Raw genomic sequence first — 19,839 nt, forward strand, 5'->3', positions numbered from 1 at the left:
GCACCCAATAAATGTGAGTTTCCACTCTGCTCTGAGTTTCAGAGCTTGTGTGCCATGGGCAGGCACCATGGGCAGCATGGCTGTTACCCAGCACAGTCCGTGTGATCTTCCCATCAGCGCCATGCGCTGCTGGGGGCAGAGACTACGTCTTACATTTCTCTGTCTGCCTCCAAATCCAAACATTCCAGTGCTTCCTCCAGTGACTAAGGTTCTTCTATCAGCACTTCGATGCTCTTGGGGAAAGCCCAGGTTCTTATACACACACACTTCTAAGGCCCTTCAGGATCTCATCCCTGCCTATCTGCCCAGCTTCATTTCCCATGCAGTTCTCTGGACTCGCTGGCTGGCTCCTGACTCCAAGCCTTTGCATGGCTGGTCCTCTGTCTGGAACACCCTCTCCCCTCCTTGCCTCCTGCCCCATGCCCTCGTCACTGAGCTGAGGTCATTCCACAGCCTTCTGAGAAATGGCATCACAGAAGCAAAGCCACTGAGCTCATCTTACAAAGCACTCCAAGGCCACTGAGCCCTGGGTCTCAGCTGGGTGTGCCAGGGCTTGGAGCCAGGCACAGACATGGACAGGCATGCTTCCTCAGCGCTTGCTTCCTCTATGGCCAATGCAAGTCTCTCCTGGCCCTCCCTGTACTGAGGTCACAAACACAAGCCCTCAGAGGAGCCAGTGATGCCTGCTTCTGTCTCCATTCGATCGTCAGGAGAGAGCAACAGATAGTTCTGTTTTAAAGCCCTAGAGAACCACCTGATTACAGGCTGAGGCACGGGACTGGCTGTCATGTGGCTGCCTTGCTGTCCCTGCCCCACCTCTTCACCTCTGCCTGGAAATGACAGCAAGAGCCTAGGTAGAAATGACTACAAGCCCAGGGGTGTCCTGCCCATGACTGTGACCAGCACTGGTCACCAAAAATGCTAGCTTTCCTCAAGGTCCCATATCCTGTTCCAACTTCCCAAGTCTCCCCTGACACCAGCCTCACCCCATCTCACCCTCTTCCCAGTCCCCATAGTATCTCCTGGATCCCACATTTGGTCCCTTCCTCTAATAGTCTACGTGTGTCCTAATATTCTCTCATATCCCTCCAGGTACCTAGTGCAAAGCAGGATGCACAGCAGACACCTGATATCCATTTGCTCAAAATAATTTCATTTACTGTAACAGTCAAACCCAAAATTCCTCCTAGCTTTGAAATGTCAATAGTCTTATCTGCACTCCATTTTCCTTTTTCACAATATTCTAAAAGAAAAGGCAAGAATTTCAACAACGAGAATGCTTTCGCAACATCAATTAACTGCAGCCTGGCTCCATAGTGTCTTGCCTGGCTGGAATGCTGGGTTGGAAAAGAATTTCAAGTTAACTACCATTTACCTAGGAATTTCTCTAAACATAGTCCTCCATCCCCCTCCCCCTTTAAATTTTGTTAACCAAGAACTGGCCATACTTTTGGACTTCTTTTATAGAAAATAGAGCAAAAGGTACAGAGAATTCATGCTGCCCTGGGCTGCCCACAGAACCGTCACAGCACCTGTCTTGTCCATGTCTCTGTGGTTCCCTACTGTCCTTCATCCACCTCCTTCTTAGAATGTGGTGGCCAAAGCTGATCCATTCTCCTCTGAGCATTGCTATGTTCAATGGCATGACCCTCTACCTGGTGGAAACCCTCAAATTAAACTGATGTCTAAGAGAGTTATCAAAGTTTTATCATTTCTTACATAGCTGTGATAAATCACAGTTGTACCAATCCAATGGAACCCTGTTATAGGTTGACTTGTGTCCCCAAAATAGATATGTTGAAATCCTAACTCCCAGTACCTCAGAATGGAACCTGATTTGGAATTAAGGTCTTTATGGATGTACTCAAATTAAGAGGAAGTCACCAGGGTGGACCCTGACCCAGTATGATTGGTGACCTTGTAAGCAGGGGACATTTGGACACAGAGATAGATATGCTCAGAGGGAAAGTCACCTGAAGAGCCATGGACAGGGTGGTACTGCCACAAGCCAAGGAACATGTGGGCTACCAGGAGCTGAAGGGGACAGAAAGGACTCTTCCCCTGTGGGTTTTAGAGGGCGCATGGCCCAGCCTCCAGAAGTGAGACACTGCATTTCTGTTATTCTAATCCCCGCAGTGTGTGATACTGAGTTGTGGTAACCTTAGGAAACGAACACATACCCCCAATTCCTAAAAATTGACTTTTCTAATCTAAATGTGACCCTTTATGTTTAGCCTTGATTTCTTCTTATTTTGGTATTTATTTCTAGCCTGTCAAGATCACCATAAATAACGATTCTATAATTTCCCTCTCTGAATCTTGATTTATTTAGCAAAAAATGGGGATAATAAATATACCTAGATTGCCGAGGGTTATAAGAGAGCCTCTAAGTAAAGCTCACTTGAACTCTAAAGTACTAGGAAAATGTCATTTCAATTCTTTCATCCTATCTTTACCTGCTATATCCTTCAGCTTTTGGTCACCCTAATATTTGATTGCATGCCTCCCATCTCTCTATCAAGATGCTCATAAAAATAGTATGTAAGACGGGGTCAGGCTCAGAACCCTCTACCTTGCCCTCTACAAACAGCGCTCTGACAAAGCTCACATCCAGCCCTGCCAGCACACTTTGGGAGTGTGGTTAAATCCACTGCGAGTCAACCAGCCACGGTCACGTTTTCCATCTTATCCGGGAGAATGATAGCAGAGACTCATGTTAGGAGCAAAGTTACCTTGTTCATCATGTTAGGAGAGATTCATTTTGTTCAGGAGGATGATATCAAAGACTCATGGCAGATCTCCTAATTTTTAAATGAATGGGTTGCATAATTCTCCAGTTTGTGAACTCTACTTGGCAAAGCTGCTTCCACCTTTTAGGGGAGCAGAAAATCGAGACCCCTTTGCTCTTTAAGCACAAGTGATTAGTTTCATGGCATTCAACAATGGGAAGCCACTTGGTTCCTGGCCAATCCGTGGTCCAAAGGAGACAGCCATGGTGGCCTCGGTTGCTGGCATGCAGAGGTGAAGAGCCACCAAGCCTCTAAGGGCCCCATGAATCTGGGCTCCCCAGCGAGAGTGGCGTCTCTGGGTGAGTCCCACCAGCTGCACCTCCCATTACTAGCGGTGCCCAGGTCACAGCCCGGCCTGGGAAGCTCCCGGTTAATTATATGGATGCTGCTGAGTCCCTAGAGGAGGCAGAGGGCAGTTGTTTTTTTTACACCGGTGAGCTCACCACCCTTCAAGACCAGAAACGAGAGAAGAGGAGGGTCCATTTCCCTCTCAAATGCAGCAAAGGAGCTCGGAAACTCCTGAGGCCACTCACGAGGAGGGTCATGCGCTGCTATGTGGGAAGGGAATGCCCCTTCCCGGGGGAACCGCCCACAACCCAGGCTGGTTCCTCTCCCGCAGCTGGATCGCCCCATGCGTCTCTTTCCTGGCCTCCTCGTCAGTGTGACTAGGTACCGACTTACTCCATCACTGTTTTGGCCACTGGGCTGGAAGCTGGGTCTGTGTGGCTGGCTGTTTTGTACTTCTAGTACCAGCACAGTGCTTGGCACAGCTTCAGTGTCTTCATGTGGAAAGCAGAATAAAGCTCACTTTTCCTAAGTGCCTTACCTGCCTGACTCATTGAACCTCACACACAACCCAACTGGAGGCCACAACCCCCGCTGTTAAGATTAGGAACCGGCTTGCCCAAGGTGCACGCCAGCCGGAGGAAAGAGCCAGGAATGAATTCAGCTTGTTCTGACCCCCAGGCCCTTGTCCCTGGCGTGTGGCGGCCTGCCTCCTGCCGAGAGGCGTCAATGCGTTCACGTGTGCAAAGGCCTGAGTGGCTCTGCCAGGAGTGTTGTTGCCGTGGTACCAAGAAAGAAACAAACAGCTGCGTTCTGCCCTGTCCCCCTCACCATGCACGAGGCCGCCATTCCCACGACGCCTATTGGGGTCATCTCTTAGACATCAGGGTGAAGAGCGGCATTGCCCTTCAAAACTTTCCATTATAAGCAACAGTTAAAAATGCATTTTATATATGACCTCGTGCACAGCACCTCATTGTAACACCCTAAGAAAAGATTCAGCAAGCTCTAAACTACCTTTACTCTGTGTGATGCATTCCATGTTCTAGTCTAATTTCCCTTCCCTTCCCTTCCCTTCCCTATACATTACCTTCCCATCCCATCCCATCTCATCCTTCATTAAAAGTTTGTCTGCACCTGGCACACTAAATTGATTTTACAACCCACTGTTGGGTAGACCCCGAAGCAGGATAAAGGGGCACTCAGTAGTGGTGCCTGGAACTGAAAAGGTGTGGAAAACAGTGTGGATATCCAGGAATAAAAAGCCTCGGGAGGAGACCGTGCCCTGCCTGCCGCGGCCTGCCTGAGGCCTGAGCTCCCGAGCCAGGCCCCGCAGCGAGCTGGCCCCACGCAGCAGACGTGCCGCGGCAGGACCCGTGTCTCCCGCTGAACGTGTTAGGCACAGAGTGGCAAACCTGGCCCCGCTCTGCCTCTCACCCACGGGGCCCTTGCTCATTTATCAGCTACTTTTCAAAGCAGTGTTATTATTGACAGCTGTTGGCTTTAGCTTTCCAGGGATAACTGTTGGTACCCAAAGGAAAAACTTTGCAATCTGGCCCTGGCAAAGCCCTGCTCCTCCACTCACAAGTCTTTTCCCTCCTTATTTTTGAAAACATTCTAGATAGAGATCAGTTCTTTTGGCCCAGGATTCATTATTGCTCTGCTTGCTGCCTTTGAAATAGGAACTGTAAACACTGTAATATATGCCTCTCAAGTCAAGATGAGGTCACCCACCTCCTTTTACCATGAAATGATTTCAGGTTTCCTAATGCAGGATCTTGTTGCCCCCAAATTCCCAGGCATAACCTGGAATCAGTCTTGGGCCAGAAAAGGTGAGAAGAGAACTTAGAAATGGAGCTAAGAGAGAAACATTCTCTGGAAAAACACTGTAGATCTACACCATTCATTCCACAAACATAGAGTAAATTCCTACTATGTGCCAGGAGTCACTGCCGAGGATGCAGCTGTGAAACTAACAGGTAAAAAGCCCTCCTGCCCCACCAGCGTGGCTCAGAGGTTGAGCGTTGACCCGTGAACTAGAAGGTCACGGTTCAATTCCTGGTCAGGGCATAGGCCTGGGTCACGGGCTCAATCCCTAGTGTAGGGCATGCAAGAGGCAGCCAATCAATGATTCTTTCTCATAATTGATGTTTCAGTCTCTCTCTCCCTTTCCCTTACTCTCTGAAATCAATAAAAATATAATTTAAAAAAAAGAAAAAGCCCTCTCCTAACTGAGTAAGCAGATCTTGCTAATTGATGTGAGTGATGGACACATGGGGATTCTCTCTACTTTTTTCTCTACTTTGGTACATATTTGAAATTTTCCATAAGAAAAAGTTAAAAATACAGTCCTCAAATTGCCAACACATGATGCTGAATGAAAGAAGCCGGACACAAAAGAGTGCACACTACACGACTCCACATACATGAAATCTAGAAGAGAGCTGTCTACGGCGCTTGGGAACCGCTTTATTCATTGTGCTCGGGGTTACGTGGGTGCATCAGTTTGTTAAAACGCATCAAAATGTACACTTGAAGTGAGTAAGTTTTAGTCTATGCACATTTTATTACAGGAATGTTGACTTTGAAAACCCTCAAATCCCTGTGCTCCAGCATGTTGAAATGCAGTGGCTGTGGCTGGCACAAATCTTCAGGATTGTGTAAGGTCCCATTTTCCAGGAAGGGAGCAGAGAAACTCAGCAACTTGCTCGGGGTCTCATAGATACCAACAGCAGGGCCCAGCACCCAGCGCTGCCCAGCATTGTCCTCTTAACTCGTTGCTTGTAGTACAGCTGGGGCTAGATTCTGGAATCCCATGTTTGGGGTGGCTGTACTCTGAAGCATCAAGGGGAACACCCACATCCCAGGACCTGGGAACCTATAGCCTAGACCTGCCACGCCTCTCCAGGAAGACCTCCTACTTTGCAACACTCAATGAGAGGCCAGCAGCTGTGGGGAGGGAGAGGGACAGTCTGTGCCTGATGCCCAAAGTCAAGGCCTGGTTTATTTTGTAAGTCATCTCAGTTGATAAGCCCTACTCTGGCTTATCTTCCCATCTCTGTACTTAAAGCAAGAAACATATTTCACTGTCCTAGCCATTCTCTCCACTCCTCCAGCGGGGCTCACCTAATACAGGGCATTGACATCCAAGCTCTGTGCTTCGAGGAAGCCACTTTGTGATTAAAGTAGGTCCCAGCAAGGAGGAGCCAGAATAACATGGAGGCTCAGTGGCTGCAGGCTCGCGTGGGCCAGGTCTTCTCACTTTGAAGAGACTGAGGTTGATGTGGAAGCTTAATGAAACTTCACAAATCTATTGTGTGTTTGTAAAATCCCAGAATTCAAAAATAACACGAGTGTCAAGTTTAGGCCAAATCTCCAATTACTACCATCGGCTACCCCAGCACACACAATGGAAAGTAAATGGGGACTAATCACCGCGCCCCCGCCGCCCCCCTCCCTCCCGCTCCCATGGGTTTCCAAGTGCTTCTTTCCTCCATGACAGAAGTGCCCTGGAGAATCAAGGTCCTGGACTTGGAGGTTGGGGTGAGTAGGGGAACCTGATCAGCTTGTAGAAGGTCCCTTGGTGCCTGCACCCTTCAAAGAGCAAATTCTGGCTTCAGGGCTAGAGGACCAAGCCCCTCCATGGGGAAGGTTTAATGCTCTTTCTGTTTTACTTTGATGCACGTTACTCAGCCTCTGACGACTGTGCCTCCACTCCTGACTGTCAGGCCACCCTTTAGTCTTCTCTGCAGAGATGGGCAGGAGGGCACTGTTCAAGTGGCCCTACCTGGTCAGGATCTTCTCCAAGACTGCAGGTGGGAAGAGGTCCTCGTGACACACAGAGGCCCTGCCTCCCAGCCTGTCTGGGGAGGCTTCTTCTTCATGCCATCTGTTCCCCTCTGTCCTCTACCAGACCTCAAGACTCCCCTCCCAAAGTCAAGTCCTGGATTTACCCTATGACCTAGTATTCCTCAAGTATTTATGTTACAGCATGGTGTCCTCACTCATCTGAACTCCTGGCCCCTCCACCCCTTTGGAACAGGGATATCGCTCCATGCAGCCTCCCTCTGCCTAGACCTCCACTGTCTCCATCGCTATCAGCATCACACCATCCCAGTGCTCACTGTACATCAAGGACTGTCTAATCAGTTTACACAATTCAGCTTTTTACTCTTCACAGCAACCCAGTGTGGTAGATACTACTATTCCCAGTCCATGGATTGGCAGACTGAGGCTCAGAGAGATGAGATGACTTTCCCAAGAGCCTACAAACTGGAACCTGGTCGCATCTGATTCTACAGTCTCCAAACCTCATACCGCCTCCTGCATTCCTGAAGTGTTAATTCTGGGAGTCTCAGGATGAAAGGAAGAGGGGCTTTAACAGGCTGGGTGTAGGGTGGTGAATGGACAGATAGGAACTGACATGTACTGAGAATCTACAGTGAACAAAGTATCTTGGGCTTGTTCATGATTCTGTGAGTGGGTATTCTCATCCCCATTTCATAGGCAAGGAGGTTGGGGGGTGGGAGGCTCAGGGAGGCCAGAAATTTGGGGTTGAGGTGAATTTTCAGGTTCACATGGCTCTCCTATAATAGCAATTTTACTCAACCCCAGTCTCTCTGAGGTCAAAGCCAGTACCATGCTCACTGTACCATGCCACCACAACTACCACAAACGGGTTCCTGGACTTCTCCTGTGCCTTCCAGCCCTGCATCAGAGTCCTAGCTCTTTGAGGGACCTTGCAGCCTCTTGGATGCTAAAGGCTCTCAGTATGCCCGGCTGGTGTGGCTCAGTGGCTGAGCGCTGGCCTATGAACCAGGAGGTCACGGTTTGATTCCCGGTCGGGCACATGCCCGTGTTGTGGGCTCAATCCCTGGTGGGGGCTATCAATGATTTTCTCTCATCATTGATGTTTCTACCTCTCCCTCTACCTTCCCCTCTGAAATCAATAAAAATATATTAAAAAATAAAACAATAACGGCTCTCACTACAGCATGAGCAGTCGGGGGGCTGTCATAACTGATGGGCTCAGGAGTTGTCTGGGTCGTGCTTCTGCTCTGCCAGGTGGAGGATGGGGACAGCCTGCAATGATCACCTGGGCTCTGTCTTTGTGGTCCACGCTGTCAGGTGGTCCCTGGGCAAGGGGTCTGACTTTAGGGGAAGGGGCTGCCTGTTGAGCAGGGCTCCTCCTCAGGCCACGAAGTTGGTGAGGGTGTGAGGGTCTCAAGCCCACTTCCCCGTTTCCTCCCAGCACAGCCCAGTCATGCAGGAGCATGCAGGAAAGGCCTCCCTGGGCGTCCCGCCATGCAGTGTGATGGCTGGATGAACACGGACCATGAGGTTGAAAGGGGCCTCCATGTCACCGGGCCTGAGGGCTCACCTACCTGGAGAGACTCCCCACTCTGGAGGCCTTACCTTAAAGAGGGACATTCACACTGAAGCAAACTTGAAAAGAGAGAACACGCACACAAAGAGAAGTTTACTTGGCCAGCATTTCCCTCGTTGCCTGTGGCTTTCTCTGAGGACAGCTAGGTTTCTGGGACGCAGATCTCCCTCTCCTCCACTGGCTTCCCCCAAAGTCCTGGGAGCCATAATCTCAGAGCCTAATGCTTTTTTTGAATGAGGAAATGGAGGGGGGACAGGAGGAGTATGCAGGAGGGAAGCTAGGAGGGAACAAAATTCCTCCAAGATCTGCAAGGTCAGAAGATGCCCTTCAATCACACCAAACATATCTCTTCTGCCCTCCGTGGTCCCAAAGAAGGCAAACCCACCAGGAACATAAAAGCTAAATGTGCTACTTTTATTGGCAACCAGATGAGGCCATCACCTTGGACCCCCATCCCCAGTGGGACAGACCAATGAATTCTCTCCCTGGCTGCTTGCAACCCACTGTCCTGGCTACTTCTTCCCAATGGGAGCCCCTCCAACATCAAAGGCCTTGGCTCCAGCCTTGCTGGCTTTTCCTTTCCCCCACCCACTGCTGGGTGCCTGCCACTCACTCTGTGTCTTGACTCTGAAGCCAGCCACCCCAGAACATGGATTTTAGTGCCTGGCAGCACCAAGTCTTTGGTTTAGTGTTGATGCACATGACTTGTACAACATCAGTAGAGTGTGTGAGTGGACAGGAGGAGGATGAAAGGGAAGGTGGAGGAGGGGGAATGTAAAATACAGCTGGAGGATAAGCAAGAGGAAAATCGTGTGGAAACAGGGGCCACTGAAAGTGTTTTGGGGTGGGGCCAGTGCAAAGAAGCACACACAAACCTGAAGGCAGGAAACCCTGTGAACTAGTGACAGCTGGGGAATAAGGGCAGGGGTTAGACGAGACTCAGGCGCCAGGGAGCAGATATCTCAGTTTAGCAAACATCTCAAGAAGCCAAAGGCCTGGAGGGGACAGCAGCCAGTGGAGGTATGTGACAGAACCTGACCAGAGGCCAAATTCCAGCTGTGAATCTGGACAATCTCCTTGGTGCTATCTTCAGAGGGTGAAGCCGGGGGAGGGGACAGGAATCAGGCCCTGGAGCTGTGCCCCCCCTCCTACATACTCAGCCCCCGTGGGGTGATCCAGGGACCCCAGCCTCGGCAGAGTACAGACCCGCTGTGCCCACCAGAAGGCTCTGCCAGGAGGGGAGCCAACTTGTGATGGGAGTGGGAGTGGGAGTGGGAGTGGGTAGGACTCTAGAAAACATGTCACTACATCTTGGCTCTTCTTAGATTCTAGACTGGGTGACTTGGCCTTTACCAGCCTCATCTCCACCACCTAACACCAGGCAAAACCAACCCCTTCCTGACTCAGACAGACACCCCCCTCAGGTTCAGTACAGCCAGCTGGGTAGTAGGACAGTAGCTACCCAGCTGGTTTCTGGGATTGGTGGCATTCGGGTGTGATGCCCGTGGGCGAAGGGAGGGAGCGAGTGGAGCTAGCCCAGGACAGGAGAGCACTCCCTCACAGTCCCAGGCCCTTGACCGGATGCCCGGGAGCGTCAGCCCAGACCAGGTGTCTGCACCTGGTTTCCTTGCCTGCTAAGTCATGCACTGCCTTCTCAAGGCCACTGCCAAACGCAAGGCTGGTGATGTCTGCTCAGACTTGCTTCCCCTTCTCACAGTCTTTCCTTTGACTTGAAGTCCGTCCTTAAGATGCAAGATCCTCACTCTGACCATGGCTGCTTGCAACCCACTAGCCTGGCTGCTTCTTCCCAATGGGAGCCTCCATACCAGCTTTCCTTCATTTTCTCTGTCAGAACCTCTCTCCCCCGGCTCTCCTTGAAGGCACCGGATGCATCCTCAAGTCTCTGAAATCCTGTCCTTCAAGAGAACTCCCTGCCCCATGAACAGAAGATGGCTCTGTGGGGACAGACCTCCGCTTCCCAGGGTCTCTCTAATGGCCAAAGACCTATCTTGCCTCAGGGTAAGGCTGGCCCTGCTTATGGAGCCCAGAGCCATCCTCACTGGGGGTTTCTGAGCCAGGCAGGCATCCACAAGAGCTAATCCTGAGTCGGGGGGTGGGGGTAGGGGGGCGTGGTATAAAAGCCTTACGTGAGTTTTCATATTGGTTGTACAAGGCTTTCGGAGATGAGAAGTACAGTATAGTCATCAGAGTGGTGGGCTTTAATGCAACTTAAAATCCACCTCTGCTATCCACTAGCCCTCTGATGACTCAGGGTCCTGCTGTTAACCTTTTTCAGAAAGAGCTTTCAGCTTAGGGGCAGGTTTGGGACACCTTTCCAACCTGCTAACCAGATGAGGACTATTCTTTTCTGTCCCAATTTTGATATTTCTCCAAAGAGAAATCTCTAGTCTGACGGATTTAATGTGATCAGATATTTGAATCATTTAAGTCTCTCAAGACCTGTCATTGAGAACTCTGTAAGGATGGACATCATTCCGCTGGAAATGTGATCAGAAACGCCTTGTTGCGCCAAATAAGGTTCCCTTTTCAGCGCCTTCCTTCAGATGTTCTCATTCTCTCCTCAGACTGGCTTGAAACCAACTGAATAAACATCCTCTCCCCTGCCTCCAGGTGGCAAGGATAGCTCTGGAGGTCTGTGGAGGGTGAGTGCACAGAAGACGTTTCCAAGGCAGTGATGACATGGGGCTTCGGGAAGGCTGACACTTGAAGACTGGTGGGCGCTCGCCATTCTACCCAGGGGTGGTAGGGCCTCTGAGCCAACTGGAGCCCCTCAGCAAAGGAAGCACACAGAGTATTGCCCTCTGCTCCAGGTGGGGGTTCTCTGGGGGGCCCAGGAAGGAGAGCATAGGTCCCTTAGCTCCAGGGGGAGATGAAGTCCCACCTGGCCCCAGCTGGTTTCAACCCCTGACCCAGGGAAGTACTCCTACTATGGGTACCTGAGGGCCCCCTCACACCTGTGCCCACAGGAGCACCTGCAGTCCTGGCCAGGGACAGCGGTATGGGGACCCCTGTCTGTCTGGGCCAGGTGGGATCGGTCACGCGCTTGGCCTCCTGGTTCCTTCCTTACTCGTCTCCCATCCCTCAGGCCTGCAGAAAGCTCACACCTGCCCCACACCTTTCCCTCACTCTGGGAGGCAGGGACTGCTCCAGGGTCACTCCTTCCCTGTCTGCACTTTCACTTGGCTCAGAGCTCAGACCTGAGGGTGGAAGCCCCAGTGAAGAACCCCAGTTCTGTTAGGGCTTTTTGGGGACCAGCGCTTCTCAGCCTCCTGAAATCTCAGGGCATTCTCCTCCGCTGGGTTTGCGCACTGTTCCCGTCTGTTCTATGTCAGTGAGAGACTCTTCTCCGTGAATCCACACCTAAAACTTACTTCCTGGTGCTTTTTATCATTAAAGACCTCCCTAACTGCTTGCTTCCGTGTGGCCTCTTAGCAAAAATGAGGCCTCGCAGCAAGACCTGCTGTCTGCCTCTGCCGTCCCAGGCTCTCTCCCCTTGTTGATGGTTCCTGGGGGCTTGCCCTGTCCTGTCTACCCTCCATGCCCCAGGAAGGGGCTGCTCCTCCAGCCCTGCCCCAGCCCTCCGAAAGCTTAGCTTTAAATCGTTTTGTTGACCTGAAGTTCAAATTGAGGTTTAACTCATTTTGTAGACCTGCGCTGGCTGATCAGTCCTTGATCTTGTACTGGGTTCCTGTGTGTCAGGCCTGGATTCTTTACTTAGCTCTACTTCCCAATTTTATTTGGGTTGATTAACTTAGATTAAACCTAAAATAGCATGTCGCCCTCAGATCAAGACTCTAGTTCCTCCTCCTCTGCCTGGCCCCCGGTTCCTACTTCCCCTCATTTGTCAGGGTCAAGGCCACCTGCACAGACCCTAGGCAGGGGAGGCAGCCTTCGGCAAGCTGGCACGCACAGCATTGGCCTGGCACAGCAGGCCCCAGAGCTATGGGGGAGATGGGCAGGGGTGGGGATGATGTTGACAGGGAAAGGAGGTGAACCTAAATCTAGACTGTTCCCAGCTGCGTGCTAGCCGGTGAAAAATCATGAAACCAAAGGAGAAGGCAAATGAAGAATGGCGACAGGACTGAGTGTCAAGTGACCGTCAACCTGCCATGCTCTGGACCCTGGCGTCTGGCTAAGGCCTGGACCAGGCCCTTTAGCTGAGAGTTACCCCTCTGCACTAAGGTAACATTTCTGAGAAGCACAGCAGTATCAATAATCACTCCTCAGAAAACCTTCTGGACTATAATGGAACCCTCTTTGAAGTTTCACAGAGCACAGGAGGCTCATCTGTGTAGTTGGTAGTGAGGAAGGAGGCGTCATCTGACAATGTGGGGTGACAGGACTGATTGGGGCTTCTGCCCAGGAAATTCCTATATTACACATCTTTCCTCACTCCCAGTATGCAGGTCAGGTGGCTACCCATATTTTTAGCCTCATCATGCTAAAAGCCAACAGAATTAAGATAATACCTCTCCCACACACAAGCATACGTGTGCACACGCGTTCTTACTAACTGTAAGGAGAGCAGCGCCAACCCTGTCCCCTTCCAGCAGAAGGTCACTGCCAGGACCTGGTCTTGGCTCTGCTTCAAGCCCAGATTCACTAGTTCTAACTTCTGAGCTCAAACACCCTTCACTGACCCCCCCACCCCCCCCCGCCCCCCGCAACCACCACTGGCATCACCCTAACAGGCCTAAGAGCCTGGACAGAAGTGTGTGCTGAGGCTGGAGTGAAGTTGGAAGGGAGACGGGACAGAGGGGACAGGTGATCTCTGATGTGGCCTCAGGAAATGGCCTCGTACAGATCTGGCCCTTCAGGGGACAGTCCCCAAATGTCAGTCACTGAGTCACAACTTCATGCTCTGTGCTAGTTCCACATAATGACTGTGACTATTATTTAGTTAATGTTTTTCTTTAAATGGACTCACTTAAAAAACAAACCTGTTTATTTATAAAGAAACCTTCTATCGCCACCATACATGGAGAGCTAGTACCATGTGCAACTTCTGATCAAAATAAGTAAGTAAATCTCCATTAAAGTAAGAAATGTTCTTCTGTGTCCCATGGCAATCCTCATCTTGATGACGGCTGCAGGTGGCACATTTTCTACAGTAAACTCTTAGGGCAGCAGAGACTTTCTCTCAGGGAGCGTCTTGGCTCCCTCGTGCCTTGTCATTTTGGTTGTGAGATGTGCCCAGACCATCTTCCCTCCGTATGGTACCCAGGCCCGGCCCTCGGGGTGGGAGGAGCTCTGGGCCCTACTTACAATTCGAGGTTTGAAGGGTGGCTTGATCTTCTTCTGCTCCAGGAGCACCCAGTCGATCTCCTTGAAGAACGGGTGCTGCTTGATGGCGTCCTCGCCATTCTGTGCTGCCACACAGCCCAGGCGCTTGTGGGGGTTCTTGGTCATGAACTGCAGGGATGAGGACATAGAATTAGTGACAAAAGCCTGACAGGCCCTGGCTGTGAGGGAAAGACAGCAATCAGCCGAGGCAACATCTTCAGCATCACCTCCCTAGCCTGTTTTCTGCACTTTCAGGGCCTTCGCCCTTCAGGGTAGTTGTGAACTTGCCCTTCAGGGTACTTGTGAACTCATATAGAACTTACTATTTGCCAACTACCATTCCAAACAGTGTGTGTGTGTGTGTGTGTGTGTGTGTATAAATTCATTTCAGCCAAATGCAACCCTCTGAGCTACTATTACTATCCTTATTCTATAAGTGAGGTAGTAGAGGCACAGAGAGGTTAATTAACTTGGCCAAGGTCAAACAGCCAGCAAGGTACCAAGTTGGGATTAGAAGCTCAGGCTCTTACTAACTCCCTGATTTCCCTCAGATTCTCAAGTCTTCTCCTCGGGGAGACAGAGGTCTGATAAACCCATTTACACTGAGAGGTCAACAGCCCTTTTTGAAGTGCGAAAAGAGGATCAGATGTTCACATTAAGGTACATTATCAAAGGCACACCCTGGCCCTTTCCTTTTTCTGGACCTGGACCCTCCCATTTTTAAAAGATTTGAATTTGAATCTCTAGCACAAAACATGCATGTGGATCAAAAGACAAAAACCCCCCACACAAAACAAACAAACAAACAAAAAAAAAGGCGTATTGCTTCTCAATGCTTGTCCATATAAACCACATTGATGGGTTTTACATTTTTCGGCTGGTGTCTTAGCCTCCCCTCCCCGCCCCCAACACACACACCCAGGAGAATGTATTCCTATTAAATGAGTCAGTCCTGATGACAAATATTAATTTAATTGAGCAGATAAATTAATATCTGCTGGCCTTCCCACGAGTAACAATACTTGCTCTTGGCCTCTACCCATGAGTAACAATATAACCTTGAAAAAACAATTAGTGTTAATAAGTGGAAAAATTTCTGACAGCCACCCATAATAAAGGCAGGGATATGTGTGTGTGCATGTGGAGAGACAATGACAATTCATAGGGTGAAGGCTGAGTCTGTATTTACGAGGACAAACTATGAATCCAAGGAATAAATCTACAATAGTAGAATTTCAGGCTTCATCAGCAAGAAAGACTGGGAGAGCCTCCTACTTTCTCTTGCCTGGTGCCCCTGAAACCAAAGCACATGGGCACAGACCAACTGCTACTGGCGGGGCCAGAGCCATGGATAAGAAAGTAAAAGGGTGGTGGGCAGATGTGAGTTAGGAATGGTACCAACACACTTCATCTTTCTAACCAGTCAGCAGAGGTCACACCTGGCACCTCTGATGGCTTCCTATCACCTGCAGATAAAGCCCACACCCCTCACAGAAACTCCTTGCTTTGAACTCAGTCTATCTTACTAGCCTTTTGCATCCTTTTCCCCCTGGTTGGAGGCCCTTCTTTATGCCTATGCTCTTCCTCTAAGAGCCAGTCAATATGCTGCCTCCTCTGTGAAGCCTTCCCAGATTCCCCCTCTGTGGAGACCTGGGACCTCATATTTCTTGTTTACTTAAATTATACTTTGTGTCAACATCTCCTTCCCTTGGTAAGCTCTATGACATAGAGATCAGTCCTATGCTCCCCGTGCCTGGCCCCTCTGGTGCACTCACTACACTGAAATGACTGAACATGTGCTGCAAGCCGAGCCTGGGCACAATGGTGAGGGAGGGAAGCAGCAGGACTGGCACGTACTGCTGCACAGGCTGCGCTCTGTGTAACTCTATGATGCAATGGCCTCACTGGGTTCTGCGCCACCTTCACACAGGCAACGGCCCTCAGACCCAACTCAGTGGCCAGAGTCATGGAAAACCTGGCCTGGCCCGAGACTCAAGCGATAATGTGCGGAAGTGAAGCATTCCAAGGCCAAGGGAGGGGAAGACGGCTCCTCACTTCCTCTGAGCTTCCTGTCCTCCCATTCCGGGAGGGGTCGGATCGAGGATCGAGGCTACGGAGAAGCCGCCCCTGAGCCAGAGGCTCTTCTCCTGAGGGCGGTGCCTTCACCCTCACCAACTGGCAGCACAGGCGCGATCTCGAGCTTCTGAATGTCTGTAGGTCAAAGTTTCCAACTGCTGTGCTAATGACATTTCGGACCGGATACTTCTTTGTCCCAGGGGCCCTCCTGTGTATTGTAGGATGTTAGCTGCATTCCTGGCCTGGACACACCAGTGCCAGTAGCATCCCCTGCTCCAAGCTGTGACAACTAAAAATATCTCCAGACACCGACGCTGCTCTGGGTCATCCAAATGAAAGGGTCAGCGGGGGTGCTGGCCGGGGGGCAGAGGCAGGTGTGCTGGGCTGGTGTTCAGAGCCTGGGGTGAGAGACCAGCTCTGCAGGGATGGTGTCCTGGCTGCCTGGGGATTTCCTTAGCCAGCACCTGGCACAGGGCCTGCCACATACGAGATGCTCAATAAGCATGTGCTGAAAAATGAATGAGTGAATACACATCCTCTATTTGCTTTCACCGATCTTGTCCCAACTATGGCCATGTATGGATGTACTTTCTATTTATTGCCCACCTTCTCCCGTGGGGCCGTAAGCTCTACTGGAAGGGTCGATGGCTGTTAGGTTCACCAACACACACTTAACATCTAGCACAACGCCCGGCACATTGGAGGCCTTCCACACACAGTAGTTCAATATTAGCTGAATGAAGTAATGGAAGGGAGAGAGTGAGGGAGAGAAAGGTAGGGAGGGAAAGAATGAGGTGAGGGACAGAGGAAGGAAAAAACCCCCAGCTACAGCAAAAAGTAACATGCTCCTATGTGGCATTTTCCTAAATATGAAATGTGTCCCCCAGATACCTACAAAGTAATTTGAGATCTTTTTGACATTTTCATATGATGAATTATGTTCATTAGTTATGGCAAGTGATACTGACTTTCCATTTATGATAGGGATATAATTTTTTTTGTAACCTTCATATAACTAGTAAATATTGGGATACGACTAAAAGAACAAGAAAAGTAAAGCATGGTAGAGAGGGTACTTGGATGTGGCGAATTTTGCGGCTGTGGAATGCCAACTACTGAACTTCTGAGCAGATTCTGACGGATGAAAGAAGCCAGCACTGACATCCCGGTTCCCGGGCTGTCGCCACAGCCCTGCCTCAGCCCAGGGGAAGGAAACTGGCCTGCTTAGCATCCCCGTGCCTCAGCTTCCACGGCTTTCCCAGGGCGATAGGTAATCACTTATTTGCCTCAGTACAAGTGTCTTAGGTTGTAGAAATGGCTGCCCTGAGCAAGCACTAAGCATTTTCACATGCGAGGGATTATCTGTAGGGGCGGGGACTGTCCCTCTGTTACGTGTCTGAATCCAGCGTGGCTGCATAGAGCTTGAGTGGACACTTCTTTTCTGACCAGCTCCTCAGCCACAGTAATGCCATTGTGGACACAGGTGCACAGGGTCCTTCCACCCTCCCTCCCTCCCTCCCTCCCTCCCCCATCACAGGCCACGGTGGCAGGTATGGAAGGAGGGTTCACCCAAAGCCTAAGCAGCTGGGGTGATCCCAGAGCAATTTGAGTTGGTTTCGCTCCATTGAAACACTCCCTGGAGGACACCGAGGGGCACAGAGCCCCCCACCCCCAGGAAACACACACACACACACACACACACACACACACACACACACACTGTCCTTTTCCCACAAGCAGAGCAATTCGTCCAGGGCCATTCTCTCAGCAGCAGCTTCTGGAACAGGGCCTGGCCTCGCAGTGGTGGCAGCCCTCAACACCTTCCTCTCGGGGGGAGCAGAGGTGGGACCCAGAGAGGCAGGGAGAGGAAGGGAGAAAGGGGGAATGGGCAGGGAGGGAGGAGAGAGGGGCAGAGTGAGAAGAAATAGAGATGGTGGGAAGGCCAGGGGAGCAGGAACATGGGTGCAGGGCGAGGACTCACAGCTTTCAGGATGCTGACGGCCTCCTTACTGAGCCAGACGGGGTAGAGCACGTCGTCGTGGAGGATGGACTCAAACAGGTCGTCCTCGTTGTCGGCCTCGAAGGGGGGCTGCCCAGCCATCATCTCATACATCAGCACCCCCAGCGCCCACCAGTCCACAGAGGGGCCGTACTCCAACTCCTGCAGGATCTGACCAGGAGACAGGCGGCATCAGAGCCCAGCAGAGATGCCCGCCTGCAGCCACGCCTGTGCCACAAGCGCCCCTGGGCAGAGCTGAACCCCCATTTCCAGCTTGCCCCTCCACAGAGCAGAGCCCCAGGTCACTCTACATCAACAAATTCAGTGACAATTGAGTTTGGGAGGCACTCTGTTGGGAGTCAACCATCAACTCTCCAAGGTTAATTCCTCTAGTCCAGCGGTTCTCAACCTGTGGGTCTTGACCCCTTTGGGGGTCAAACGACCCTTTCACAGGGGTCGCCTAAGACCATCGGAAAACACATATATAATTACATATTGTTTTTGTGATTAATCACTATGCTTTAATTATGTTCAATTTGTAACAATGAAATTGGGGGTCACCACAACATGAGGAACTGTATTAAAGGGTCGCAGCATTAGGAAGGTTGAGAACCACTGCTCTAGTCTGTCCTCCAGGGGGGACACTTCTCTGGTTCTTTGTTTGAGCCCAAGATGAAGTTTCTGACTTGTGTTTATAGTCAAGTTTTTAAAAAACTATGTTTTTGACATTAAGATCAGGGTCAGAGGAGCAAGACGCAGACTAAGAGGGACACACGCAAGCTGTAAGTGGCTGCATGTAGAGAGTCCAGGTCTCCGGCCTCACACTCGTCCAAGGCATGGCTCACGGAGTGAAAGGTGAGCAGAACCTTAGTCTCCTTTAACCGGCCACAATGTTGAATTTACCTGAGCCCCGTGCTCTTGGAAAAGAAACTAGAGTCAATCTCCCGACTCTTCTGTGTTCTAATCATAAAGGACCACTTTGCTCTTGCATATTCCAAAGAAAGACCCATCTCCAGTGTCCTCATGACTCCCATCCACAACACGTGCTGATGAACCCCTCATTTGCCTGCCTCTAGAAAGCCCCAGGCCCCCTTCTTTTTATTTGAGGTGCCCCACAAAGCAAAGGCCATATCTAATCATTGCAGCTTGCAGGACACCTCAGACAGGTGACTGCTGATAGCTTGTCCCAGGACATAACTCCAGCTCAATCCTCAGATTTCAAGACAGCCAGGGAAGAGGAGGCTGAACCCCAGGATATGGGCTTTCTCCAAACCCCCTTCTAGAGATTATAGGTAGTTTAGGATTAAGTAAGAAGGCCTGTATTTTGAAAGTAGTAAAATCAAGTTCTAGGAGTCTTTTTAATTTAAATGAAAATGAATATAAGCAAATACAGCCAACTCTAAATGATTTGGGGCGGGTAATGTGTTTGGTGAGTACCTTTGGTATCTTAGCCCAGGGGTTAGCATGTGGTATCTGTTAGAGATCAGAGTTACAGGCTCCACTGGCCTGAGGAGCCAGTAATGCTGTTCTGTTCCAAAGCCAAAGCCAAAGCACAAACCAGTGCCTTCCCCAACCTTGAAAAATACAGCAGCCCAACCTGTCTCACTACAGGATCACCAGTTTCTGTCCTTCAAGAAATCTTTGAGTCTCACCATCATCTCCTCCAGAAATATTTCTCCGGTCTCCCTTTTTCTCCTGCCCTAAGGCCCTTACTGTCCCTAAGATTTGCAGGCATCTCCCACATACTACCATGATTTTAGTTATTTTTTCATGGTCAACTGTCTCCCTAGGGCAGAGGTCCTCAAACTTTAAACAGGGGGCCAGTTCACTGTCCCTCAGACATTCCACACATGAGCACTGCGGGCCCGGGACAAGTTGGCTGCTAAGCAGGACAGGCAGCGGCGGCAAAAACACCCGGCGGGCCGGATAAATGTTTTCGGCGGGCCGCATGTAGCCTGCGGCCCGTAGTTTGAGGACCCCTGCCCTAGGGCATCTATAAG

The 19,839-nt window shown here is 50.6% G+C and overlaps 1 protein-coding gene across 3 annotated transcripts in view; it reads right to left on the reverse strand.

Moving 5' to 3' along the window:
• PRKCE (protein kinase C epsilon) overlaps nt 1-19,839 on the reverse strand; it is a 436,307-nt gene that overhangs the window by 7,779 nt on the left and 408,689 nt on the right. For all 3 annotated transcript variants that reach the window (XM_006083394.1, XM_006083393.3, XM_023747157.1), the window contains 2 exons: nt 17,822-18,010; nt 13,747-13,893 (listed from right to left, as the gene is read on the reverse strand). In XM_006083394.1, coding sequence (XP_006083456.1) covers nt 13,747-13,893; nt 17,822-18,010 — 336 coding nt within the window. The remainder of the gene's footprint in view (nt 1-13,746; nt 13,894-17,821; nt 18,011-19,839) is intronic.

The sequence above is a fragment of the Myotis lucifugus genome, unplaced genomic scaffold (genome assembly GCF_000147115.1).
Source record: "Myotis lucifugus unplaced genomic scaffold, Myoluc2.0 scaffold_6, whole genome shotgun sequence".
NCBI classification, from domain to species: domain Eukaryota; kingdom Metazoa; phylum Chordata; class Mammalia; order Chiroptera; family Vespertilionidae; genus Myotis; species Myotis lucifugus.